The sequence below is a fragment of the Lissotriton vulgaris genome, chromosome 1_1, assembly GCF_964263255.1.
Source record: "Lissotriton vulgaris chromosome 1_1, aLisVul1.2, whole genome shotgun sequence".
In the NCBI taxonomy this organism is placed as follows: domain Eukaryota; kingdom Metazoa; phylum Chordata; class Amphibia; order Caudata; family Salamandridae; genus Lissotriton; species Lissotriton vulgaris.
The window spans coordinates 808,394,413-808,422,407 of NC_141685.1; the positions used below are offsets into that span (position 1 = coordinate 808,394,413).

The following is a 27,995-nucleotide window of genomic DNA, read 5'->3' on the forward strand; positions in this document are numbered from 1 at the left end:
TATATTTGTATCTGCTCCTTACATCTTGCTTATAAAGCGCTCTGACAGCTGCAAGGTTCTTGTTCGCGCTATATAAAACTCTCAAAATAAAATAAAGAAATAAAATAATGCTTTTTTTTTCTCATCAGGCAAGGTCTGACAGCTACACTGTCTAGTCAGACGTAAAAAGGGGATCAGAAACACAAAAGAAAATACATTTTGGTGCTAACAAATTCCACAAATTAAATGTTTAGTTATCTGTAAATGTAGTATGGAACATAAGCTACCACCATGTTCACATTGTAGTGATATTCTTCGCACATATTTGTGAGGTTGGTGACTTAAACATATGCAATGTTCAAAAGGAAAATGTATTCTCTTTTTTTACTTGGGTATTGACTTAATCAAATCTTTCTTTTCTGTTTTTGCTTACAGATGTCTATTACACTCCCCAGTCCTCACAGTGTGTCTCCCGCTTTGTCCGACCCCCACCATCTGCCACAGAGCCAGGCACTCCTTACTTGGATCATTACCAACCGTACATCCAGGATAGAGTTGTTAACCCACAGTATGGGGCCCAACCACAGCAGTACCAGACGATGGGCCAGCCAATGTATCCACAGCACTATGATGGTCGACGGGTTTACCCTCCTACCCAATCTTATCAGCGGGAAGAGATGGTGCGTGCCAGCCCAGTGCCCATTGAGATGCCTCCAGCCGCAGTATCATCCTACGTGCCAGAATCAAGGGAGCGGTACCAGCAGGTTGAGGGGTATTATCCAGTGGGCCCGCATCCAGGGCAGATTAGACCTGCATATTACAGAGTATGTATTTTACATTGCATGTTTTTCTTGCTTTCAAGTGCTGTTTCATAATTGGCATTGTCTACACATGTATGTTAAGAACTTGCCGGATCAAGCTCAACTCAACATTGGTAGAAGTACAATTTCCCTTACTGCCTCCTATTTATATGGACACAAGTATATAGCCCCAGCATGTGTTTTAAGTGGAAATTAATGTTCTATGCATATCTGGCTGTAAATTCACGTGCTATGCATACTCCTGCGTCTAGTATTGGGCCCGGATGTGTGCGAGTTGTTTTTCTTCGAAGTAGTCTTCTTGAGTCATGAGGTATTGACTTCACCTCTTTCTGGTAATGCGCATGTGCATTGTCTCCTTTGTTAGATTTTCCTTCCGCCATTGGGATTGGAGATGTGTTACTGAGCTCCGGATTGACCCCATTTGTTGTTCGTTTTTGGCTTTCTTGGTTCCTGTTCCTTTCGTCTGTATTGTTTGCTATAGCTGTTCGTTTTCTCTCACCGACTCGATGTGTGTTGCTTCTTCTGTGTCAGGCCACTTTTGAGCCACACCCCAAATGGGTTCCTCATTTCCACCATATCTTGCCTGTGATAGAACACGTGCTATTTTGCTAATTACCTCAGTGTCGTGCCAAGTACTCTTGGGCTCATCTCTAGGGTCTGCAACCTCTGCCGGACACCCGAGTACGACGAGGCCTCCTACAACATCTGCTGCTCTCTCAGATTCTCCTGTGCCACAGAGCTCATCTTTTTGAAGTGCCACACAGGAGTGGAGACAACACCCAAACCTCTTCAGTACCCAGGACCTCAAAGGTTAACATAACCTGTGCCGTTGGCTGCTGAGAAAGAGGCCTACCTGCCCGTCTCAAGTTCCGGCTCTGACCTGGAGATCGAAGACCTACCACCCCTCTTCCCCTATCTCTTTGACATCCTTTGTGCTCCGGGCAGGCCCCCTCCAAAATCCAAACTGCTGCTCTTGATGCTCTTAGACAGACTTCCGGGAGCACCCATTTTGGACAACATGCCTGTCTAAGCTTGATGCCAAAGAAGATTTTGAAGCTAACTAACTTTGTGCTGGCTGTAGGAGAGTAGGGTCTGCAATCCTATGATCACCCAGATTTTTTGCTTTTGTTTCACTGGTTTACGACTTTCTCTGGCTGTGGGCCTGCTAATCAGACCCACAGCCTAGCTGTTCTCTCATTAAATTGACACGTGTACCTTAGGTGCATTTACCAATTGGTACTGGGCCACCTTATCAGACCCTGTAACTCAGGGCATAGGTGTACCCAGGGCCTACCAGGGGCTGCAGCATGTATTATGCCACCCCTGGCTGGCCATCTAAATCTGACACAACTGGCTGCACGACAGCTGGGGCAAGGTGGTGTAATCACCCTTTGCTTTAGATATAGTATACCTATATCTAACCCTAAAAAATGGACACACAGATTCCTATCAGTCACTCCTATGGCAGGCCTTGACAATCCTGAAGGCAGAGTGCTTGGAATCGTGTGAGATGGTGCTCTGGCATGAGCTGAGCCCGTTTGCAGCTTGCGGAACTAAGTCCTAATAGCTGTTCCATGATAACGCATACCATATACTCTTAAGTGCATTATAATCCTCGCGGTTAAATGCTATCTTTGGTTTCGCTTTATCAAAACATGTCGAGTAAGGTGTCATACAAATTGGAATACTAACCCCTCGCCAATTCTGTCAACGGGGTTAGCATTCCACCCTTCTAGAGGGACACGACATATATGTAACTGTGAACCCCGGTTAAAGTTAACTCAAGCCTCAGCATCACAAAATGGATGCTGCCACCACAGACACAAGTCTGACCCCCTGCAGCTGGGAGTCCTTCCAGTGAGGGGAGCTTGGACAAAGGGTTTCCTGTCAGGGGCGGTGCTTGCACCATCCCAGACAGGGTTTTGTGTATCCTGGGTAGGCAGGGCTTTACAGGAAGGTGACTGCAAGTGGCACCCCGGTGCTCACTACGCATCTGCCGGCTAGAACCAGTTCCAGGGGCACACCAGCCCCTGAGCTGGGGAAAGTCCGGCATGGGAGAGGGGTGTAACCACCCCCCTTCCTGGTCCCACCCCTAGGGCAGGACCTAGTCGCGTACCCACCCCTTTCTTTAGGATAAAGGCAGGAGCGGGGACCCTTCCAAATTAGATCATCTTTGAATCAAGAAACTACTTTCTACGAAAGGAACTCTCGACTTCTTCTCAAGATTTCTCCCTTGTGGCTAAGGAGTAGTCACCCTGCATCCGCAGGCACCATCTAAGAACACTGCGGTTTGCTGCACGTCCTTCCTCCGGAATCCGACCGACCAGCACGACGAGACCCGGCTTCCCTGGCACCTCTGACCTCTACCTACCTCTACAGCTAAGCTGAGAACCGTAGGTATGACGAGACCTCGAGGGACCGGCCATCATCAGAACTGCACAACTTCTATCCAGCACGACCGCCGAGGGATCCTCTGGTGAGTGCTTTGGGGTCCGAGAAGCCCCGACCCTGAGCAGCTCCAGCACCGAAGTCCAGCCCCCCAGCATCCACGAGATCTGCGTGGGGCCCTTCTGCTTTTTGGCTGCTCACCGCGTTGTCTGGCTACTAGCCCGCTGGCTTGTGGCCTTCCCGACGACGATCGACGACAACAACACTGCTAGTTGGTTGCTCCAGACTGGCTCGTGCTCCCTTCCTAAAGAGGAGCACCCCGGACCCTCCTGGTCCACTCCAGACGCCATTTTAGGTCCACCGTGTGGGCTTGAATTTGCCAAGACTTGTTGCCCCAATCCTGGGTCCAGCGACGTCGACAGCATCAACCATCGTGGGACAGCTCGCACCTCCATCCTGGTCGCCGACAACGCCTCCTGGTCCGTGAGACTGCAGAGCCCAGCGTCGCCCACTCACCTGGTCGAGGTGACTCCATCCGGTGCCATCCTGGTGCCCATCTGATCACTGGCTAGTGATTCAGGACTTGGTCCCCTCTGCTTACAGGTGTCTTCCATCTTCGATCCAGGCTTGGATCCATCGAACAATCTTCACTGGTCGCCTGCCAGCAACTCCTTCTTTCAGGCTCCTGGTTCGTCAACGAGGATTCCCGACGTCTTTTCAGACCTATGCAGCCGCAGCCCCTGGGCTAGGTAACTTCGGCATTTCGGTGCCCCAGCATAGCCTCACTATCCAAGGGTCCAAATCCACTTTCGTTTTTGACCTACCTAGTCGGGTTCGCCCGAGAACACTAACTTTGCTTTTACTAGCCTCCATAGACTTTGTCCCGCATCCCGCGTGAGAGTGCACACTCTGCACCCGAGTCCCCTAGGCCTCCTACTAGTAATCTGAAGGTTCAGTAACGTAGTCCTAGCGATTCCAAAGCCCATTAGTCCAGTACTTACCTGCTAGTAATTTCGCATTCCACTTTCATAGTATATGGTTTTCCGTGCCCCTCGGGCATTTGTGTAAATTGTGCAACTTAAAGTATTTTCGTAAGAGTTTTGTTGTGTGCTTAGTACCCTGTCCTCATAAAGAGTACAGGGCTGTTGTGATCCAAATAAATACACTGTTTATTTTCATAACACTTGTGTGGTGTCCTTTCACTTGGTGTTCAAGGGGTATATGTGATGGTATAACAGCTGGCTTAACACGCCCTCTAGAGTTTAGCCCGAAGACTGCTCTTGTCCATGCTACTAGGATAGCTGGTCTATCGGTTGACTTACAACCAATCACCAATAAGGGTTGTTTGGACTGATACATAGTGATCACTAGAATAGTGAGCACTGCATATCAGGCCAACTTCTCACACTGGCCGCCTCCATCTTTGCGCCAAAATGCCTCTGCATTGAAGGCTTAATCGGCGCTGAAACCCTCTGCACGAAGAGCAACGTCAACTGTCAATTGAACCAGTCCTCCTGAAGCTGCAGGATGAACTAGACGCCGGCAGCAGCACATCGCAATTCCCCACCCCCCTCTTCTCCCCAAACCTCAGGCCTTACCCTCTCCACCTTCTTTCCCTGCTGGCCCACTTCCTAGCTCACCACACTTATATGGGTCCCCTGTGCTTGGATCCCCAATTTAACATGTCTCCATAGACAGCCTGTGTGATCTGGACCCTCCACGTGACATAGACCCCAATCTTTAGCCCACCTACCCCTCTCCACTACATGTCACTAGCTCTTACTATGAGGTCTTGTGTAAGGCTGCATAGTTTAATAAATTGGAAAATCGCCTTCAAGGTTTCCTATTGATTACTCTTCCTAGCAACAATTTATGCTGTACCTACCCAATGTGGAAGGGGATGCCTAAACTGGCCTCAGATATTTTAAAGACCCAGTTAAAGCTTGGGTAGTCACCCGTAGGATGGAAAAACAAACATTGGGCCACCCCATGTGACCCAGTCCACATAAAGGGCCTGTTCCCTCCCGACTCATTGGTAGTGTACACTGCCCGAAGAAGAGCGAGGACACAGGGCACTGGGGCAGCAACCACGCTGGATAAGGAAAGTTAGTGTATTAACAGAGCAGGCAAATGCATTGCTGCGCTATCAGCCAACTACTGCTGTTTTGCCAATTCCATTGGCTTGCTGTTAAGATATGGCTGGGCTCACTGGGACGAGATGTAGGAAGCTCCTACACCCTCTCCCAGATGAGTACCTGAAGAGGGTAAATGAGCTAACCTCAGGGAAAGTTTATCTCTATTACCACTGTGTGCTATTGATGCTGCTGATACTGCAGCATCAATACCTGCAGTAGGAAGATGGCTCTGTATATGATATTATCACTAGGTGATAATACTGTGCACAGAGTCCAGGGGTTCCCCAACAGTGTACAGAGCTCAATGCAAAACCCAAAGCGCTCTATTAGTAGTAGTGTGGGCGAGCAGCCTTGGGCCTAAAACAGACATTTATTGCACACCCATGATAAAAAGCAAAAACATGACTCAACAAGGAGATCCAGGACATCCAGACTAATTTTATAAAATTATACTTTGCTTTGTATTTTAAGACCCATGTTTTCTTAATAAAGTAAGTACGTTTTAATCAAAAATCCTTATCACATTTAGAAATCGACACTTTGAAACTTTTTCACACTGTCCAATGTAATCCCAGGGGTAAACAACATCACGGTTAAACAGGTGAGTTTCGAACGTACAATTTCAGTCTTCGGAAGCAAAAGCCTGGAAGGGTCAGTGGTCAGGTACGTATAAAAACTGTTAAAGTTGGGGTGGGGAGGGGGGCAAGAGATTTGACAGGATGTGCATTGTTTCTGGTCCAAGAGAGCAGATGCTCTCCAACTATGGGTCCGCAAACATGTATGTGTGTTACAGGCTGCCTAATGCTAGTCCGTACCCACACTAGGGTTGGTAGAATTCCCAATAAATCTCCCACTGGCATCAGTGTTGATTGATTATAAGGAGCTTCTCAGTACCAAACCCTCCTGGGTTCAGTGAAGCCATCATGCTGCTGTGGAACTTGAGGTTCGAGGCATGTGGGCTGCTGAATTCATATCTGTGCATAGATCGCCACCTAGTGTTGGGTCCGGATGATTGCACATTGTTGTCCTGGAAGAGTCTTCGAAGTATCACGAGATAGGTGGCTCCTCCCCTGGACTACAGTGCGCATGGGCATCGCCTCCATCCCCAGATTGTTTTTTCCGCCATTGGGTTCGGATGTGTTTCGGTTCCCTCTGTCGGAACCGATAGTTGTTCAACTTCTAATCGAGACCAAAAGGTCTCTAGGCTGGGCGTCGGTATAGTTGCGTACGAGTTTACTTTCTGACTCTCAGCTCCGATCTCTTTCTGCCCTTCCACGTGCTCTCGGCGCGGACGGGCCTACACTTTTGCTATGGAGCGGACTCCGTTTAAGAAGTGCCCGGTGTGTAACTCCAAATATTCACACCTCGACGTGCACCCTGTGTGCAATACATGCTTGTCACCGGATCATCACGAAGACAGCTGCATGGCGTGTTCGAAATTCCGGAGCAAGAAGACTTTGAAGATTCGTCGAGCCCATAGGCTCCAGGCAAAGTTATCGACTGCGGCGCCCCCACCAGACGACATATTCCAGGAATCTGTCGAGGTAGGAGACGCTGGGCAAGGTTCGGGCTCTAGCCCCGCGTCCGAGGGGGAGACCTACGACGCGGGTGAGGAGAACTTTGACGAAGTCACCGACGAGGTAGGGGACGACGATCAGGCTTTTGCCACGATTGGAGATAGCTCGGAGGAGGAGCATCTCCAACCAGACTCAAGGGTTATTCCCCTTCATACGGCCCAGGTCGAGGGATCGCCTTCGGGCCTTACCCAAGATCTAACTATGAGTCCTACGTCCCCGCCTCCGGGCCCGGTCACGGACATTTATGAACCACCACTTACGTTGAAGAAAACGAAAGTGAAGCCAACTGGTCACGCACCCTCGGATGCGAACCGAAAGCGAAAGTTGAGCTGGTGAAGAAGGTTCTGGAGGCGTCAACTTCCAAGAAAGTCAAGATGGCCGACTCAAAGAGCCACGCCAAAATGGCCGACCCGAAGCCCTCGGGGTCGGTGCCGAAGAAGGCTCCGAAGAAGCGTCAGGGCGACGACGCTCATAAGCATGGGGCGTCGGCCCCGAAGAAAGTGACTGCCGGCGATCAGGCTCTCGACGACGAGGGGTCGCTCGGACCGGTCAAGCCCTCTCCGGCCTTGACGAAGACAGTAGTGGAATCCCTGCAGCGGATACGGAAGGACAGTGTGGTTCCCGCTCAGGACGCTGTAACGGCTAAGCCTGCGAAGGAGCAAACGCCTATCCGTTTCACCCTACCACCCAAGTCGGCGCCGAAGGCCTTCGCCTCGAAACATGGCGGACCCTCGAAGGAGGTATTGACGCCGAAAGCTGCCTTGGTGGTGTCGAAGCTTCGGCTCCAGCCGCTTGCCGAAGAGGAACGTCGTGAGGTAATCATCGACGCCAACACCGGGAAACTGTCTCTCCTCAAGAGGAAGATCACGACGGAGCCGGCGTTGGAACATTTTAAGATCCCTCTCAAAAACAAAAGGGACTCTGCGGCCTCTTCGGCTCTGGTGGAACCTGTGTCCCCACAAGCCCTGGAACACTCGCCGACGCATTCCCCCGCAGGCGATGCGGACGAAGAAGATGCCGAGTACACCTATCCGGCGTACTCGGATCCGGAGGAGGAGCACGAACCTTGGTCCGCCGGAGGCGACACGGAGGACCCGCAATCGGGTCAGGACACGCAACTTTTTGCGGCCAAAACGTCCCCGACGGAGGACTCGGCGGCCTTTAATGCTCTGATCGAGCGAGCTGCGGCTAACCACGACGTCGAGCTGCACTCGGACCCCGTGGATGTGGACTTCTTATTCGACACCTTCTCTGTAGCTGAAAAGACAGTCAAAACGCTGCCGATGCTCAAGGGGGTGCTTAAACATGCAACGGAGGTCTTCAAGGAGCCCACACGGGCGCGCGTGGTCAACCCTCGCATCGACAGGAAATATAAGGCAGCGCCCACGGATCCTACTTATATCAGGGGACACTTGCCATTGGACTCCTTGGTTGTTTCCAACGCTCGGAAGAGGGCGAACTCTCAGACTACTGGTGACGCTCCTCCCCCAGACAAAGAGTCCAAGATCTTCGAGGCCTCAGGCAAACGGATTGCTGCACAGGCAGCTAATATCTGGAGAATTTCTAACACCCAAGCCCTGCTTGCACGTTATGATAGGGCCCATTATGACACCTTAGAAGCCATACTGCAACACTTGCCTGACCAATACAAGGAGGCAGGAGAGATGCTGATTCAGGAAGGAAAACTCATTACGAATGCATCCATCAAATGTGCACTAGATGTGGCAGAAACAGCCTCCAGGGCTGTCAATACCAGTGTGTTGCTTAGACGCCATGCCTGGCTTAGAATTTCAGGGTTCAAACCCGACATCCAAACTACGATACTGAATCAAACAGTGAATCCTGACCACCTGTTTGGCCCTGAGGTGGATGCCACCCTGGAGAAAATGAAAAAAGATACGGAAACCGCCAAATCAATGGGGGCTTTACAAAGTCAGCAGTTTCGGAGTGGTTCCTTTCGCCGCTCAAACTCCAGAGGCACCTCAAGGGGGCAGGCATCCCAGTCCACGCAATATTACAAAAGTAACACCCAAACCTCGTACAACAACAAGGGTAGAGGTGGTTACAGAGGCAATAATGTCAAGGGCAGGGGACGTGGAAACAATAGCTCCAGGTCCACCACCACCAACAAACAGTGACGTCTTGTCACTGCCCCTCGACCATACAACACCGGTCGGGGGGAGACTCCAGCAGTTCCTGCCGGCGTGGAAGACCATCACCACGGACAGGTGGGTGAGGTCTCTTATCCAGTACGGGTACTGTCTAGAGCTTACTTCCATTCCACCGGACATGCCCCCAAGAAGCCGTCCTATGTCAGGCGAGCATTTGACCTTGTTGCAGCAAGAAGTTCTAGTCATGCTGCAAAAAGGGGCGATAGAGCTCGTTCCATGGCAAGAACGGGGAACAGGGGTTTACTCCCTGTATTTTCTGATTCCCAAGAAGGACGGATCCCTCAGGCCAATCCTGGACCTCAGGCCCCTAAACTGGTACATCCTCTCGGAGCACTTCCATATGCTCACGTTGCAGCAGGTGCTTCCCCTGCTTCAGCAGGGGGATTTCCTGGCTACGCTGGATCTGAAGGATGCCTATTTTCATATCCCCCTGCATCCTTCCCACAGGAAGTATCTCAGATTCACGATCTTAGACCAGCATTACCAGTTCAGGGTCCTGCCGTTCGGGGTCACCACGGCACCAAGGGTATTTACAAAGTGCCTAGCGACTGTGGCGGCGCATCTCCGTTGCCAGCACGTCCACGTCTATCCCTACCTGGACGACTGGCTCATTCAGGCAAAGACAGAACGACAGTGCGTCGACCATGTGTCACGCACCATTCATCTCCTGCACGATCTGGGATTCTCTCTGAACTACCCAAAGTCCCATCTCCAGCCCGCCCACGTGCGACAGTATCTGGGCGCGACAATCAACACTCTGGCGGCCACTGCGCAGCCAAATTCAGTGAGAATCGCCAGTATCCAGGCGCTGATCCAACGGTTCAGACCCCAACACTCGCTTCCAGCGAAAGTGTTCATGCAGTTGATAGGCATGATGGCCTCCTGCATCTCCATTGTCCCGCACGCGAGACTACATATGCGTCCGCTTCAGGAGTGCCTAGCACGTCAGTGGACTCAGGCTCATGGGCAACTGACAGACCTAGTGTTGGTGAGCGGTCGGGCATACAACTCTCTGCATTGGTGGAATCCACAAAACCTTTGCAAAGGCCGACCATTCCAAGAGCCTGTCCCACAGATTATCCTGACGACGGACGCCTCTCTCCTGGGATGGGGAGCGCATGTACTCCATTACACTGTGCAGGGACTATGGACACTACAGCAGAGGAAGATGCACATCAATGTGTTGGAACTGATGGCAATCTTCATGGCCTTAAAGGCGTTCAAAGTACATCTGTGCAACAAAGTCGTGTTGATCCGGACGGACAACATGACGGCCATGTACTACATTCAGAAGCAGGGAGGCACACACTCTCCACAGCTGTCTCATCTGGCTCAGAGCATGTGGAAGTGGGCCATTCAGAGGAACATCTTCCTCATGGCAGAGCATCTCCCGGGCAAGGACAATCAAATGGCGGATCTGCTCAGCAGGCACAGCCATCAGATGCACGAGTGGGAGATACATCCATCAGTACTCCAACCGTACTTCCAAAGGTGGGGGTCATCCAGAGATAGACCTGTTCGCCACAAAGGAGAACGCAAAATGCCAAAGCTTCGCCGCCAGGTTCCCACACCCGCAATCGCAGGGCAATGCGATGTGGATGAACTGGTCAGGCAGATTTGCGTACGCTTTTCCCCCAGCACCTCTGATACCGCTGGTGGCACGCAAGCTCAGGCAGCACTCGATGACTCTCATCCTGGTTGCTCCAACGTGGGCTCGCCAACCATGGTACACCACGTTTCTAGAACTGTCCGTGGTGCCGCATCAAAGGCTTCATCTCACTCCCAGCCTTCTGACGCAGAGCCATGGCGACATTCAGCACCCAGATCCGCAACAGCTCAACCTGGCGATCTGGCTCCTGAAGTCCTAGAGTTTGGCTACCTCAATCTTCCTCCCGATTGCATGAACATCATTCGGGAGGCAAGGAAGCCCACTACTGGAGCTTGTTATGCGGCTAAATGGAAGAGGTTTGTCATCTACTGTGCTAACCACAATATTGACCCGCTAGATGCTTCCATTCAAAACATCATTTGTTACCTTTTCCACCTGTATCAATGCAATCTGGCGTACTCTTCCATCCGCATTCACCTGTCTGCTATGGCAGCATACCTCCAGAACAGGCAGCACCTGTCACTCTTTAGGGTCCCTGCTATCAAGGCCTTTCTGGAAGAACTCAAAAGGGTCATTCCACCAAGGACCCCACCAGCTCCAGAATGGAACCTCAATGTGGTTCTTACGAGGCTGATGGGTCCTCCCTTTGAGCCACTACACTCTTGTGAGCTTCAGTTTCTGACTTGGAAGGTTGCGTTCTTAGTAGCAATCACATCGCTACGGAGGGTTAGCGAGTTGCAGGCGCTCCCCATCCAAGAACCTTTCTTCCAGATACATGCTAACAGGGTGGTGCTACGCACTCACCCTAAATTCCTACCCAAAGTGGTATCACAATTCCACATCAACCAGACAATTGAATTGCCGGTGTTTTTCCAAAACCCAGAGACGCTGGCGGAGCGCATGCTCCACACCCTTGATGTTAAAAGGGCCTTGATGTACTATGTAGACAGGAAAAAAGATTTTCGCAAAACCAAACAGCTTTTTGTTGCTTTTGCCACTCACCACAAGGGAAACGCTATCTCCAAAGCGGGGATTGCTAGGTGGATAGTAAAGTGCATTCAGATCTGTTACGCTAAAGCTAAGCGCACTCTCACTATCCCACCGAGGGCCCACTCCACCAGGAAGTTGGGGGCCTCTATGGCTTTCCTAGGTAACATTCCCTTAGAAGACATCTGTAGAGCAGCCACATGGTCTACCACACATACTTTCACTAAGCACTACTGTGTAGACGTGCATTCCAAACAGCAGGCAGCTGTTGGTCAGGCTGTTCTAAAAACACTTTTTCAGACTGCTGCAGCTGGCACGGGCGGCTGCCGCTAATGGAGGGACTGCTATGTATTCTATGCACAGATATGAATTCAGCAGCCCACATGCCTCGAACTGCAAATGCTACTTACCAGTATGCATCTGTTCTTGGCATGTAGGGCTGCTGACATTCATATCGCCCACCCTCCTCCCCGGCGCCTGTAGCAGCTGCAGTATTCATTCATATATATACATATGCTCATAGCATGGTCATCACTCACATTCTTCACTCCATCTCTGCCAATGGCTAAAAACAATCTGGGGATGGAGGCGATGCCCATGCGCACTGTAGTCCAGGGGAGGAGCCACCTATCTCGTGATACTTCGAAGACTCTTCCAGGACAACAATGTGCAATCATCCGGACCCAACACTAGGTGGCGATCTATGCACAGATATGAATGTCAGCAGCCCTACATGCCAAGAACAGATGCATACTGGTAAGTAGCATTTGCATTTTCAAGTTCCCAGCCTATATACTCTCTATGGCTTCCCTGGAACTTACACTATTTTGGGATAGACCCTAATACTGATGGGGCATATCTGCTCATGCAGATATGTCCCCACCTGGGATATAGTGCATCCTGCCTTAGGGCTGGTAATACCTGCTAGAGGAGTGAGTTACCCATATCTTAGGCCGTGCGAGATGGCATGGCACACAGTGTGCCATGTCGACTTGGTCATTTATTTACCTCACAGGGGCATTCCAGCTGCAGGGACAGTGGTATGGTCCTAGTGAGGAAGTCCCAGGGGACACTTTTCAGCCTCCAGTGTAAGAAAGTGGCTCTGTATATACTGCACCAAAGTAAGGTACAGTGTCCGTGGAGTCCACAGTCCCCAGAGGTTTGGCAGAGGTTAAGTTAGATATATCCTTACTCTCTAAAGTGGTAGCTTGGTCGAGCAGTTAGGCAGTATTAGAGGACAGTGTAAAGCATTTGTTGTACACACTCCGTCAGCAAATGGTCTCCCACACACAAGAACTGAACTCTCGACCAATTGTTTTGTACATATAGATATATTGTTGTTTTATTTTAGAATCACAAGTAGGTATAAAAATACTTTCTCAGAATGAGATGCTACAGTTGAATACTTTCAAATAGCAATAGACTTTTCAATGCAATAGATATAGTTGTTGCAATATGCAACATAAGTTAAACACAATTATAACATGTAGCTCAATGGGTATTTTAAGTAAATGTAATATCAATTACTTACTTTTGTGTTTCTGACTCCGGGCTGGATCCTGGATTCAGCCCTGGTGCATTTCCTGTAAATAGTTAAAAGAAATCGTTTTTGTTACACAGGCGATTTTTAAGGAATATTTGTATGTTTTCAAAAATCGACACTTCGAAGAATTTCTTTCAAAAATCAGGCAATGTTATCCTATGGGAGGAAATCAGGTTATCGTAAAATCACAGTTGTAATTACTTTTTAGGGTCAGTGCTGGGCACAAAGATCCAGCAGTGGAATCTCCCTTGGTAACAGGTGAGTAACTTTGGTTTCGTTTATCAAATGATTTTTAGTGAATATTTTAAAGTTTCCAAACTCGACACTTGAAAGAATTTCCAAGTGAAAACCAGTCAATGTTACCCTATGGAGAAAAGGTATGTTATCGTCTTTCAGGTAAGTACTCGACTGGCAGAGTTAAGGTTCTGTGGATAGACTCTGGGTCTCCCAGGTTCAGGTAGGTACAGTTGTTACACCCTCAGCGGCATAGGGGCAGCCGGGTGCAGAGCGAGTAGGCCCAATGTTAGCCTATGGTAGGGGGCCTTCGGTTGGAGGCTGCTAGGAAGCATGCCACGCTGCTGTGCGAGCTGAGCTCCTGGTCACTTATACAGGGCAGGTGGGGAAGTAGAGTAGAACCTTTGTTGCACTTCCGGTGGCACTCAGGCGGCTGGGTTCAGGGTGCTTTTGGGCCATCCGGCACCCAATGGGAAAGCTGCAAGACCAACAAAGGCTGCCGGCTCGGGGACGGAAATTCTTCATGTGCGACCACCACTTCGAGAAGTAAGTATGGAAGCTGTAGGATGGGTAGACACCTAGGAGTTGGGCACCTGGGGCTGTGGGGCGCCGGGTGCAGGGGTGTCTTTTGGTGTTGAGAAATCTTACCCTCTGCAGGTTGCGGTTGGAGGGGTCCCTGGTTGTGAGGCTGCAGGCGTTGTCAGGAGCGTCGAGGAGTGTCCTTGGGTGCTGTATTCTTGGTCACTGTCGCCGGGGGGACGTCCTCGTGGTCTTTGTCCACTCAGGCACGGGCCGGGCTCAGCGGGTGCAGAGTGGGCTGAATTTGCAGTTCCTGGCTGGCACCAGGGGTTGTTGCTGTTTGAGCAGAACCACTGCTCGTGGGAGTCCCAGTCGTTGGATGAGCAAGGCAGTCGGGTCCTCCGGGGTTTTCGAGGTTGCTGACCGCAGGGGTTTAGCGGTAGCAGGTTCGTGGGCCCGACAGGCCGGTAGGGCAGGGGCCAAGTCAGTTGGTGTTGTCCTCTTGTTAGCAGTTGCACAGCAGGTCTTCTTCTTCTTTGTATTTTCGGAATCGGGATCTGAGGAAGGAAGGTTCAGGGTGCCCCTGAATACTACATTTATGGGCATTACAGGTAGTGAAAGGTCAGGGACCAAATGGGTCCCTTCCCTATCCTGCCACTCTCCAGTGGGAGGGGCCAGGAGCATAGTCCTGATTGGGTAGGGCTCCCCATCCTCGAGATGGTGAAGCCTTGAGTTGTGCTTCACCTCGCCTCCCCCACCGTAGGGGTGGGGTTGGCAGAGGCTGGCACACCCCCTTTCCTCACTTTAATTTTTCTGCCGATCCTCCCGCCAGAATGGGGGTCAGAACTGGTGGGGGCCAGTTGCTGAGTACAGCAAGTGGTCTGGAGAAGCTCACAAAGGCGGGATGCCTTTGAAGCTTCCCCTGCCCATCCTCGGGGAGAAGGACTAGCACCTCACCCCAGGTTGTGCATTGTTGCAGGCCCACGAGAGTGGACGGCTCTCAACTCAGGGGTCCAGCAACATGTCTGTGGTGTGGCAGCCAAGGCAGCCTCTCAGTCAGGACGCTGGTTAGTTTCAGGCGGCATCTCTACAATGCCCTTTGTCGTGCATTTTACATTAAATCCCACACTGGCATCAGTATGGGTTTAAGGTGCTGAGAAGTTTGATACCAAACTTCTCAGTTTTCAGTGAAGCCATCATGGTCCTGTGGAGTTCGTGATGACGTCCTCCCAGCAACATATACTCTTAATGGCAGCACTGCCCTTACAGTGCCCAGAAATGGACCGGGGTACAGGGCGCATGCACCTGTACCCACACCACTGGCATAGGGCACCCAGCTAGAGGGATTGCTAAGGAAATGGTCACTCGGGCATTGATCTTATCCCGTATTGACTACGCCAATGGCTTATACGTCGGACTCCCTGGATACCAGTCAAAGAAATTGCAAGTGATTCAGAATGCGGCGGCCAGGGTTCTGCTGCAAATCCCTGGGCGCGCAAGCATGAAGCAGCATTTACGCGACTTGCATTGGCTGCCTGTTGTCCACCGCATTCAGTTCAAGGCCCTTACGCTGGCTCATGGTCTTGGCCCGGTCTATCTCCAGAGACGCTTTTCTTTCTACACGCCTTCTAGAAACCTTCGCACTACCACTCTGCGCCTGACCACTGTTCCCCGCTTTCGCAGGGTTCGGTTTGGGGGTAGCTCCCTCTCTGTTAAGGCTGCAGTGGCCTGGAATTACCTTCCACTGGAGCTGCGCAACATCCAGGACACTATGCTATTTAAGAAACAGCTGAAGACCTTCCTTTTTAATCAATCCATCTAAATATGCTGCTTGTTATGGTTCACCTCCGTGCCGGGACGGTCTTGAGTATCCGTGCGCGATATAAATGTTTCATAACATAACATAACAGGTATGCCAGGGCAGTGTGTTGTGGGCATGGCACACAGGGATGTGTAAACTACGAAATGGGAACAACATCTTGCCCCCTCCAAATGCACAGCGGTGAGCCATCACTTAGGCTATCATTTACACTTCTCCTATTTTATCCGTTTAATCCTTGTAAACCATTAGTTTTAACATTTAACTTCATTCTCGTCTTCTCGAGTTAGCGAATCCACACACGGAATGATTTGCCTTTTTACCAAGTTTCTAATATTTGAACAGTGTCCATCCGGACCTCATGTTAAAATACGACTGATGCCGGGTTCATCACAAACAGTGTTTTATTTTTCAAAGTCCCAATGCATTTCGGGCGTTTAACACGCCCTTAGTCAGGGGTCACTACAACAATAATAAAAAACAATTATCCATCACTATTATAAACATGAATACACATAATTCATTAGGTTTAAACAACGCACTTAATGTTCGATTTGCACCCGGTATCAAATACAAAATTTCTTCATTTACTTGGTCACCATGCGAAAATATTTTTAGCGGTATGCTTATATCAAACGCTTCTCTCTCTACGCCACTCTCTTCACCCACGCATGCTGATACCCTCCTTTCCTTAACTACTCCTTGCTTACATTCCATTTTTAAACACACGCTCGCTCCCCTTTCTTAACCCGATTTTATCACCCATTAGAAAACCAACATGGTTCTTCCCACACCTGCTGTGAGCGTTTTAAAAGAAAAAGCCTTCCTTCTGCCTCCTTGTTGCAACCATACTCGTCCTTTCCTTACTCCTCCCCCGTTATCATCATGCTTTCCCTCCCTATTCACTCCCAATTGGCTCTGTATTAAACATTTCACGCCAATACATTTGCGTGTCCGTGTACTGGACTCCATTTCCCATAATGCCATATACCGGTATCTCAATAACATGTGATCATGCTCCAAGTATCATTGCTGTTGTTGATAATACACAATTTGACCTCGTACAGCGCTTCAAAAGTTGACACAGGGATGTGTGCCATGTCGACCCTTTGTTTAGTTCTGCACTCAGCCTGCAAAGGCAGTGTGTGTGTGTTACAGGGCCTCTAAGGGTGACACAATAAGTGCTGCAGCCTTTAGGGGCCTTCCCTGGTCACAGCTCACTGGGTACCTAGGGTACCATTTATCAAGGGTTGACATGTGGCCAGAGATGCCAATTGGGTTTAGGCTTCAATGCAGTTTTTGGGAAGGAACGCAGGTCCTGGGTACCCGATTGGCAGGAGCTCAGGGCACAATGTCAAAGTACATCAGCAATTCAGCAACAAGTGGGGGCGCAATTCAGCAACAAGTGGGGGCAAACCATGCAAGAAAGAGGGCACTTTCTCACATCCAGGCCCTAGGTATCCATGGTACCACTTACTAGGGACTTACAGGGGGGCAGAAGTACCAATTGTGAACGTTTGTTTAGGGACATACACTGGCACTGGGAGCCTGGACAGCAGGGGACCAAGTATTCTACAGTCAAAGTTGCATGAAAAGTCAGACAACCCCATTTTCTCACACCTGCGTACTTATCCGCAGGCACGCCTGGCTCCCTGTCTTTGGCTTCAAGTCGGATGTCCAGCAGCATCTTTTCAACCTGCCCTCAGATTTGGAGCACCTCTTTGTCCCGGAGGTAGATGAGATGCTAGAAACCGACATGGGCCCCCTATAGACAACCCCTACTCCACGTGGGTCCTTTTGCCAGGCCGCCTATAGAGGTGGGTCCAAAGCAACATCCCCTGAGGCTACCACCTCATTCCAGCATCAGCCATTCAAACAGCCCTCGACTTATGGTTATCTCCAAAGGTAGAGTCAAATGCAGTTCCTTCAAGGGAACTGCCCCGGCAAAGCAGTGGCTAACCTTCTTCCCACCCCAATAACACATCTGTCAGGGGTTGACTCAAGGTATCTTTCCCACTTGGCAATAGTTCACCGCAGACCAGTCTGTATTCAATATCCTCCAACAAGGTTTTTGTTTGGAGCTCACATGCAGTCCTCCCAAAATTCCTCCCCTCAAACATACCTCTGCAGATACACACAGTAGTCAATAAATGTTGCACACGACTCAAGGAGATCCACACCAATTTACAAAAATACAACTTATCTGTGATCAAGGCCGAGGGAAGACCGAAACGTGTCATGGCGGCTAGCTTTGGTGGCAAAATAAATAACTGAACTAGCAAAAAACTGGGTCCGTGCTTGTTTTTTTCAGGAAGGAACCGTGCAACGAGGAACTGCAATATATATATTGACATGCATAGTGACCCAATAGAGGAGGATTTCCTTTTTGACACATTTGCCTCTTCTGAGAGAACAGTTAAAACACTCCCTATGTGAAAGGGTGTACTAAAACACGCCACGGATATCTTTAAGGATACAGCTAGAGCACGTGTGTTCGAGGCATGTGGGCTGCTGAATTCATATCTGTGCATAGATCGCCGCCTAGTGTTGGGTCCGGATGATTGCACATTGTTGTCCTGGAAGAGTCTTCGAAGTATCACGAGATAGGCGGCTCCTCCCTCGGACTACAGTGCGCGTGGGCATCCTCTCCATCCTCCGATTGTTTTTTTCCACCATTGGGTTCGGATGTACTTTCCTTTACTCGAAGTTCGGAATCGAAAAAAGTTATTCTAAAAGGCCTTAGAGTTCGTCTGTATTGTTTCGATCGGTCTAGAGAAACTTTGTTTAGAGTTATCCAGCTCTGGACGTCGATTCGGGCCGCAGGGCCTTCTCGACGCCACGTGGACCGGTCGTCGATGGAACGGACTCCTTTTAAAAGATGCCCTCAATGTAACGCAAAATTCCCACATACAGACAAACACCCTGTATGTAACAGATATCTATCCCCAGATTATAACGAAGACTACTGCCTAGCCTGTGCCCAGTTTCGATCCAAAAAGACAACCCGGAATCGAAGGGCCGCAAGGTTAATAATGCAGCAATCCGCGCCGGAGCCAGAAAACATCGACGACGAGGAAGACTTTGTCGAAGCCGAAGAATCGGAGGAACAGTCCGATTAAGACTCCGAGCATGACTCCAATTACTAAGTTGACGAAGAAGACATCGTCGAGGTAGGAGACGACGATCAAGGGATTGGAGCTGTCGAGGACGACTCCAGTGACGAAGCGGGCAGAATCGGGAGTACACCGCCCCACAAACACATTACGTCGGTTCCAAAGGCTCGGGTCGCGGCATCGCCGGAAGGCCTTAGCCAAGATCTCGATACCGATACTATAGCCCCGCACTCCAGCTCGGTTAGGAATATTCAAAAAGAGCCATCTCATAAGCATCATCAAAAATTGGTATCGAAACCAAAAACAGTGGATCCAAAAACGAAACCGAAACTGATAGACAATCAGTCTTCGGACCGAACTACGTAGACCCATCGGAGTCGAAAAAAAAGGTCGCTGAGCCGAAGGCCAACGTGCCTATACAAACTTCGAAACTGAAGCCCGTCGACCCGATAAAATCGGCTCAGACTGCAAAAACAAAAGGGGTTCTTCGAGAAGGCCTCGATCCCAAAAGGGTCCTCGAACCGAAACAGTCGATAAGCCAAAAGTAGTTCCATCGAAAACTATCGAGCCGAAGCCAATCAATTCACAGAAGGGCATCGAGCCGAAAAATCAAGGCATCGTTCCGAAACAACAGCTTTCGAAGACGCCTCAAGTTCAAAAGGGGTCGATCGAGCCGACAAGAAACGTCGAACCTATCAAAGCCAAAAAACGCAGTTGGACTGCCGAAACCTTTGGGACCAATTAAATTTGGACTTCCAACTCCCCTTCACAAAAAGCAAAAAACTCTTGGAATGTCAAAACTGGTCGACCCTAAGAGCAGTGTTGGACCGAAACAATTAAAGTCAAAAACTGCTGAAGAGGAGATCTTATACCCAGACCCCTCAGCAGAAGAACAGTCAAAACTCTACATTGACCCTAATACTGCCAAAGTTACTCTTTACAAAAGGAAAGTCAGACCAGTATCCAGTAAAGACTCCTATACTATCCCACTAAAGAAGAAAGGGACTGTGCTACTTCCCCTATTCTATTTGAGCCTATCCATCCAGCTATGGCTAACACATACACAGATTCACCCACACACTCAGAGGAAGAGGTGATTGATGAAGATAATGAGGATTACTTTTACCCAGTAGACCCTGACCCAGACACCCAGCCACAACCATGGGCGGACTCTGTGGACCCTTATAGCTCTACACCCATTCCAAATACACCTGCATACCCTACTAAGCCTTCCCCTACAGAGGATACAGCTGCATTTAATGCACTAATAGACAGAGCAGCCCTCCATCACAATGTAGAGATGCATGCAGACCCCATTGAGGAGGATTTCCTCTTTGACACTTTTGCTACATCAGAAAGGTCTGTAAAAACATTACCTATGTTGAAAGGGGTACTTAAACATGCAGGAGACATATTTAAGGAAACCACTAGGGCAAGGGTAATTAACCCTAGAATAGAGAAAAAATACAGGCCAGCACCATTAGACCCCACATATATTAAGGGGCAACTGCCACTAGATTCATTGGTGGTATCCAATGCACGTAAACATGCAAACTCCCAAACAACAGGAGAAGCTTCTCCTGCAGACAAAGTCGAAAATTCTTGAGGCTTCAGGCAAAAGGGTAGCTGCCCAAGCAGCAAACACATGGCGTATTGCAAATACACAAGCCCTGCTAGCTAGGTACCGCAGGGCACACTATGACACCTTAGAGACACTCCTCCAGCATTTACCTGAACCCTACAAGGAACAGGCTGAGGAACTAGTACAGGAAGGAAAGTTAATAACTAATGCCTCCATTAAATGTGCCTTAGACGTTGCAGACACAGCTGCCAGGTCAAGTCAAGTCAAGTTTATTTTATTTGATTTGGTTCTCCGCTGAGAACCACAAATATTTAATACACCATATTCAATTATAAACCACTTAGTTAAAAAGTTTTCATTCTAATACAAAGGTAAAATTTGCGTGCTTTGCTGATTCTACATTTGACGTAGATTGGTTGTAGAAACCTTTTTCTTGCCATAGCAACTGTTGCATTTGGGCAGATGAACAATAAATGCTCTAAGTCCTGGTCTCCACCGTTACACAGATTACAATTAGTGCTTTCTTTTAAGTGCCACCTATGCGTTAGTGTTTTTAAAGGAAGTATTCCTAATCTGAGCAGCACAATCAATCTCCTAGCGTCGTGATTAAGGTTAAATTTTATATACTGTTGAGGGTGCTGCCAGGTCAATTAACACCAGTGTCATTCTCAGAAGACATGCGTGGCTTCGCATCTAGGGTTTCAAAAATGAAGTTCAGTCCACTATATTGAATCAGCCAGTAAATCCAGATTTCTTGTTTGGTCCAGCTGTAGACAACATTCTGGACAAAATGAAGAAGGACACTGAGACTGCTAAGTCGATGGGAGCCTTGCAATCCCAACAACAAAGGGGCTCCTTTCGTCGCTCCAATTACAGAAGAGCTGCAAGAGGTACCTTGTCACAGCACAGCTCAAACTACAAGGGGAACACGCAAACCACCTACAACAAAAACAATAATAGAGGTGGTTACCGAGGCAATAGCAACAAGGGCAGAGGGAGAGGAGGTAATACCACCAGATCCTCTACCAACACCAAGCAGTGACTTCTTGTTGCTACCCCCAGACCATACAACACCGGTCGGGGGACGACTACAGCAGTTCCTACCTGCCTTGCAAAACATCACCACGGACAGGTGCTTAATACAAATTATCCAAAATGGCTATTGCCTAGAGCTCATCTCCACACCGCCCAACATACCACCCGTACACCGTTCTATGTCCACAGAACATCTCAACTTATTGCAGCAAGAGGTTATCAGTATGCTGCAAAAAGGAGCCATAGAACCAGTACCAATACAACATCAGGGTACAGGGGTATACTCTCTATACTTCCTAATCCCCCAAAAAGACTGGTCTCTCAGACCAATATTGGACCTCAAGCCCCTAAATCAATACATTCTATCAGAGCATTTCCATATGCTCACTCTAAAACAGGTCTTACCTCTGCTGCAGAACGGAGACTACCTCGCAACTTTAGACCTCAAAGATGCATACTTCCATATACCTATACACCCGGCTCACAGGAAGTAACTCAGGTTCACAATACAAGGTCAACACTACCAATTCAAAGTCCTTCCTTTTGGTGTGACAACAGCCCCACAGGTGTTCACAAAATGCCTAGCGACAGTAGCTGCACATCTAAGAAGACAGCATATTCATGTCTATCCGTACCTGGACGACTGGCTAATACAAGCAAAGTCGGCCCAGCAATGTGCCAGCCACATGTCTCGCACCATTCATCTCCTACACAGTCTAGGCTTCTCGCTGAACTACCCAAAATCTCACCTGCAGCCGTCCCAAGTACAACAATACCTGGGAGCAACAGTAGATACTCTAGCAGCAAAAGCATACCCAAGGATCAACAGTATGCAACTGCTCATCCAAAAGTTCAAGCCACAACACCCGCTCTCTGCAAAAGTGTTAATGCAACTCATAGGCATGAGGGCTTCGTGCATATACATAGTCCCTCACGCACGACTACACATGCGTCCGCTACAACAGTGCCTAGCAAAACAATGGAACCAGGCTCAAGGACAATTGAAAGACCTAGTGTTGGTAACCAGTCGTGCATACAACTCTGCATTGGTGGAAACAACAAAACCTTTGCAAAGGTCGACTGTTCCAAGAGCCTGTACCACAGATAGTCATGACGTCGGACGCATCCCTGTTAGGATGGGGAGCCCATGTCCTTCAGTACACAGTGCAAGGCCTATGGACAACACAACAAAAGAAAATGCACATCAACTTACTAGAACTGATGGCAGTTTTTCTGGCACTGAAAGCATTCAAAATACATTTGTGCAACAAGACTGTGTTGATCCGGACGGACAACATGACGGCAATGTATTACATACAGAAGCAGGGAGGAACACACTCTCCACAACTGTCACACCTAGCTCAAAGCATGTGGAAGTGGGCCATTCAAAGAAACATTTTTCTCATGTCGGAACACCTCCCGGGCAAGGACAATCCAATAGCGGATCTGCTCAGCAGACACAGCCAACAGATGCACGAGTGGGAGATTCATCCCAAAGTGCTACAACCATACTTCCAACAGTGGGGACAACCAGACATGGACCTGTTCGCCACAAAGGAAAACGCAAAATGCCAGTACTTTGCCGCCAGGTTCCCACATCCGCAGTCGCAGGGGAATGCGATATGGATGAACTGGTCAGGCAAAATTGCGTACGCTTTTCCCCCAGCACCACTAATACCGCTGGTGGCACTCAAACTACGCCAGCATCCAATGACACTAATCCTAGTTGCTCCAACATGGGCAAGGCAACCGTGGTACACAACATTTCTAGAACTCTCTGTGGTGCCTCATCAAAGACTGCATCTAACACTCGCTCTTCTAACGCAGAGAAATGGAGACATACAACACCCAGATCCGCAACAGCTGAACCTTGCAATCTGGCTCCTGAAGTCCTAGAATTTGGGTACCTAAACTTGCCTCCAGACTGCATGAATATTATCAAAGAGGCAAGAAAACCTGCTACTAGAGCATGTTACGCTTCAAAGTGGGAGCGTTTAGTCATTTACTGTAACAATAATGACATAAACCCATTAGATGCTTCAACACAAAACATCATTGCAATTTAGCTTATTCATCTATACGAATACACTTAGCTGCCATAGCAGCTTATCTTCAAAACAGACAGCATCTTTCGCTGTTTCGAGTGCCAGCAATTAAAGCATTCATGGAGGGACTCAAACGAATCATTCCTCCAAAACACCCACCTTCACCACTCTGGAACCTGAACATTGTTTTAACCAGACTAATGGGACCAACATTTGAGCCGTTACATTCATGTGAGTTACAATTTCTAACATGGGAGGTGGCTTTTCTGGTAGCGATTACTTCGCTTAGAAGAGTTAGCGAACTGCAAGCCCTAACTATTCAAGAGCCATTTATCCAAATACTTGCAAATAGGGTGGTGCTTAGAACAAACCCTAAATTCATGACAATAGGTGGTATCCCACTTTCATATCAATCGAACAATAGAACTGCCAGTGTTCTTTCCAAATCCACAGTCCGTACCTGAAAGAGCACTACATACACTAGATCTCAAAAGAGCTCTTCTTTACTACATTGACAGAACTAAGGATTTTAGGAAAACTAAACAATTGTTTGTTGCCTTTTCACCACAACACAAAGGCAACCCAATTTCAAAATCCGGGTTAGCCAGGTGGATCGTTAAGTGCATTCAAATCTGTTATCAAAAAGCAAAACGCACCTTAACAGTTCCCCCAAGAGCGCATTCTACACGCAAACTAGGGGCATCTATGGCTTTCCTGGGAAACATTCCTCAAGAGGAAATATGTAGAGCAGCCACATGGTCTACCATACATACCTTCACAAAACACGACTGTGTAGATGTTCATTCCAAACAGCAAGCTGCTGTAGGACAGGCTGTTCTAAAAACTCTTTTTCAAACTGCTGCAGCTGGCACAGGTAGCCACCGCTAAGGGAGAGACTGCTATACATTTCATGCACAGATATGAATTCAGCAGCCCACATGCCTCGAAAGGAATATGCTACTTACCAGTATGCCTCTGTTCTTGGCTTGTAGGGCTGCTGACATTCATATCGCCCACCCTCCTCCCTAGTGCCTGTCGCAGCTGTAGCATTCATTCTTTCTTGCATGGACATCTCCTACTTTACTATACTCCATCTCTGCCACAATGGCGAAAAACAATCTTGGATGGAGAGGATGCCCATGCGCACTGTAGTCCGAGGGAGGAGCCACCTATCTCGTGATACTTCGAAGACTCTTCCAGGACAACAATGTGCAATCATCCAGACCCAACACTAGCCCTCGATCTATGCACAGAAATGAATGTCAGCAGCCCTACATGCCAAGAACAGATGCATACTGGTAGGTAGCATATTCCTATCAACCCTAGGGTTGAGAAAAAATATAAGCCTGCTCCTACGGACCCCACATACATTAGAGGTCAACTACCACTTGATTCACTAGTTGTAGCTAATGCATGTTAAAGGGCTAACTCCCAAACAACTGGAGAAGCACCACCTCCCGATAAAGAATCAAAAATTCCTTGAAGCCTCAGGAAAAAATGTGGCTGCACAGGCAGCCAATTCCTGGAGAATAGCTAACACACAGGCTCTACTAGCTCGCTACGATAGGGCACACTACGATAGACTAGAGAACATACTGCAACATCTACCTGAGCCATTCAAAGAACAAGCTGATGCTCTTATTCAGGAGGGGGAGCTCATCACAAATGCTTCCATTAAATGTGCATTAGACGCAGCAGATACCGCAGCAAGATCCATTAACACTAGTGTCTTGCTAAGACGACACGCATGGCTACGCATCTCGGGCTTTAAAAACGAGGTGCAATCTACCATTCTAAACCAACCGGTCAATCCAGACTTCCTCTTTGGACCAGCAGTAGATTTTATTCTGGATAAAATGAAAAAGACACTGAGACTGCAAAATCAATAGATGCGCTGCAGTTCCAACAGCATAAAAGCTCCTTTTGGCGCTCATCATACAGAGGAGCTGCACGAGGCAACACGTCACAAGGTGCCTCGACATATAAAGCCAATACCCAGTCCACCTTCAATAAAAGTCCCAATCGAGGTGGATACAGAGGAAATAGCAATAAGGGGAGAGGACGTGGAGGCAATAACAGAACCTCCACTGCCTCAAAACAGTGTCTTCAATACACTACCTCCAGACCACATAACACCGGTCGGAGGAAGAATACAACAGTTCCTACCAGTCTGGAACAACATTGCCACAGATAGGTGGGTATGACAAATTATCCAGTATGGCTACTCTCTAGAACTGACTACTAATCCACCCAATATACCACCCAGGCACCGTCCAAAGTCTACGGAACACATCCCTCTGTTACAACAAGAGGTAAAAAGTATGCTGGAAAAGGGGGCCATAGAACCAGTCCCTTTCCACCACCAAGGAACAGGAGTATACTCACTATACTTCCTCATTCCCAAGAAGGACGGGTCCCTCAGACCAATACTGGACCTCAGACCCCTAAACCAGTATATACTTTCGGAGCACTTCCACATGATCACTCTACAGCAAGTCCTCCTGTTGCTAAGGCAAGGAGACTTCCTAGCAGCCTTAGACCTCAAAGATGCATACCTATACATCCTTCTCACAGGAAGTATCTCAGGTTCACAATCCAAAACCAGCACTATCAATTCAAAGTTCTCCCCTTTGGGGTGGCCACAGCTCCAAGAGTGTTCACAAAATGTCTAGCGACAGTAGCTGCACATCTAAGGAGACAACACATTCACGTTTATCTGTACCTGGACGATTGGCTGATACAAGCAAAATCGTACAAACCGTGCAAGAGCCATATGTCTCAAACACTTCAGCTGCAACACAGCTTAGGCTTTTCCATAAACTACCCAAAATCCAACCTACAACCATCCCACATACAGCAAATTCCAACCACAACACTTCCTGTCACCTCGAGTGTTCGTGCAGCTCATAGGCATGATTGCCTCCTGCATTTTCATTGTCCCTCATGCCCGACTTCACATGCGTCCACTGCAGGAATGCCTAGCAAAACATTGGAACCAAGCTCAAGGACTATTAAAGAACCTAGTGTTGGTAAACAGTCGTGCATACAACTCTCTGCAGTGGTGGAACCCACAAAATCTTTCCAAAGGACGACTGTTCCAAGAACAGGTTCCACAAATAGTGATAACAGCGGACGCATCACTGTTGGGTTGGGGAGCCCATGTACTCCAATACACAGTGCAAGGGCTTTGGACAACCCAGCAGAAAAAATGGCATATCAACCATTTGGAGTTGCCAGCAATATTTATAGCTCTAAAAGCATTCCAGAAACACCTGTACAACAAAACTGTGTTCATCCGGCCATGTACCACATACAGAAACAGGGAGGAACGCACTCTCTACAACTGTCTCACTCAGCGCAAAGCATATGGATGTGGGCAATTCCAAAAAACATCTTTCTCCTGGCAGAACACCTCCCAGGGAAGGACAATCAGATAGCGGATCTACTCAGCAGACACAGCCAGCAACTACACGAATGGGAGATTCGCCCTCAAGTCCTCCAACCATTCTTTCAAAAATCGGGACACCCAGAAATAGACCTGTTTGCCGCAAAAGAAAACTCAAAATGCCAGTACTTTGCCGCAAGGTCCCCATATCCGTTGTTATAGGGCAATGCGATGAGGATGAACTGGTCAGCCAGATTTGCGTACGCTTTTCCCCCAGCTCCACTAATTCCACTAGTGGCACACAAACTCCGGCAACAGTCAGTCAAAATGATCCTAGTTGCTCCAACAGGGGCAAGGCAGCCATGGTACACAATGTTCCTAGAACTCTCAGTAGTGCCTCATCAAAGACTAAAACTCACACCCAGTCTTCTGACTCTGAGCCATGGAGAAATCAAACATGAATGTCAGCAGCCCTACACGCCAAGAAAAAAAGCATACTGGTAAGTAGAATATTCCTTTTTCAGGCTTAGAATCAGTTAGTACGTTTTTGACGATAAATATTTTTGTGTTTAGCCAACTTAACTGCTGCACCACCCATCCCCCCCACGCCCCCTCCTCCAGTTGTGTGCCCTTTTTTTGGCTGTTTGGGATAGTTTGTGCTTAGGCCCCTGTAACATTTTGTCTACATAAGGTATCCATGTCGAATTTGCGTCCTCGTCTTCCAACATCCTTAGGATTCTAAAGGTACCCAGGGTTTGTGTATTCCACTGGAAGGGACACAGAAATGAGCCAAAATACAGCAACATTTTATGTTTTTGGTGAAAAATTGGAAAAAAGTGCTGCAGAAGAAAGCGTCTGTATTTCTTCCCCTGCAAATGGTATCAATAAAGCGTTTACGATGATTTCCCAGCTTTCAGGAACAGGCAGATTTTTGTTATAAAACCAACATTTTCTGCACAGTTTTGGCATTTTAGTGAGACATTAGCCTATTTTTTCTATTTTTTGTGCTTTCAACCTCCTTTCAGTTCGTGCTAGAAATTGATGTAAAACCAA

At 48.5% G+C, this 27,995-nt stretch overlaps 1 protein-coding gene across 9 annotated transcripts in view; it reads left to right on the forward strand.

Annotated features, from left to right (window-relative positions):
• The window catches only part of RC3H1 (ring finger and CCCH-type domains 1), an 828,931-nt gene that overhangs the window by 456,503 nt on the left and 344,433 nt on the right, over positions 1-27,995 (forward strand). For all 9 annotated transcript variants that reach the window (XM_086956761.1, XM_086956804.1, XM_086956790.1 and 6 more), the window contains one exon: positions 415-803. In XM_086956761.1, the coding sequence (XP_086812887.1) occupies positions 415-803 (389 nt within the window). The remainder of the gene's footprint in view (positions 1-414; positions 804-27,995) is intronic.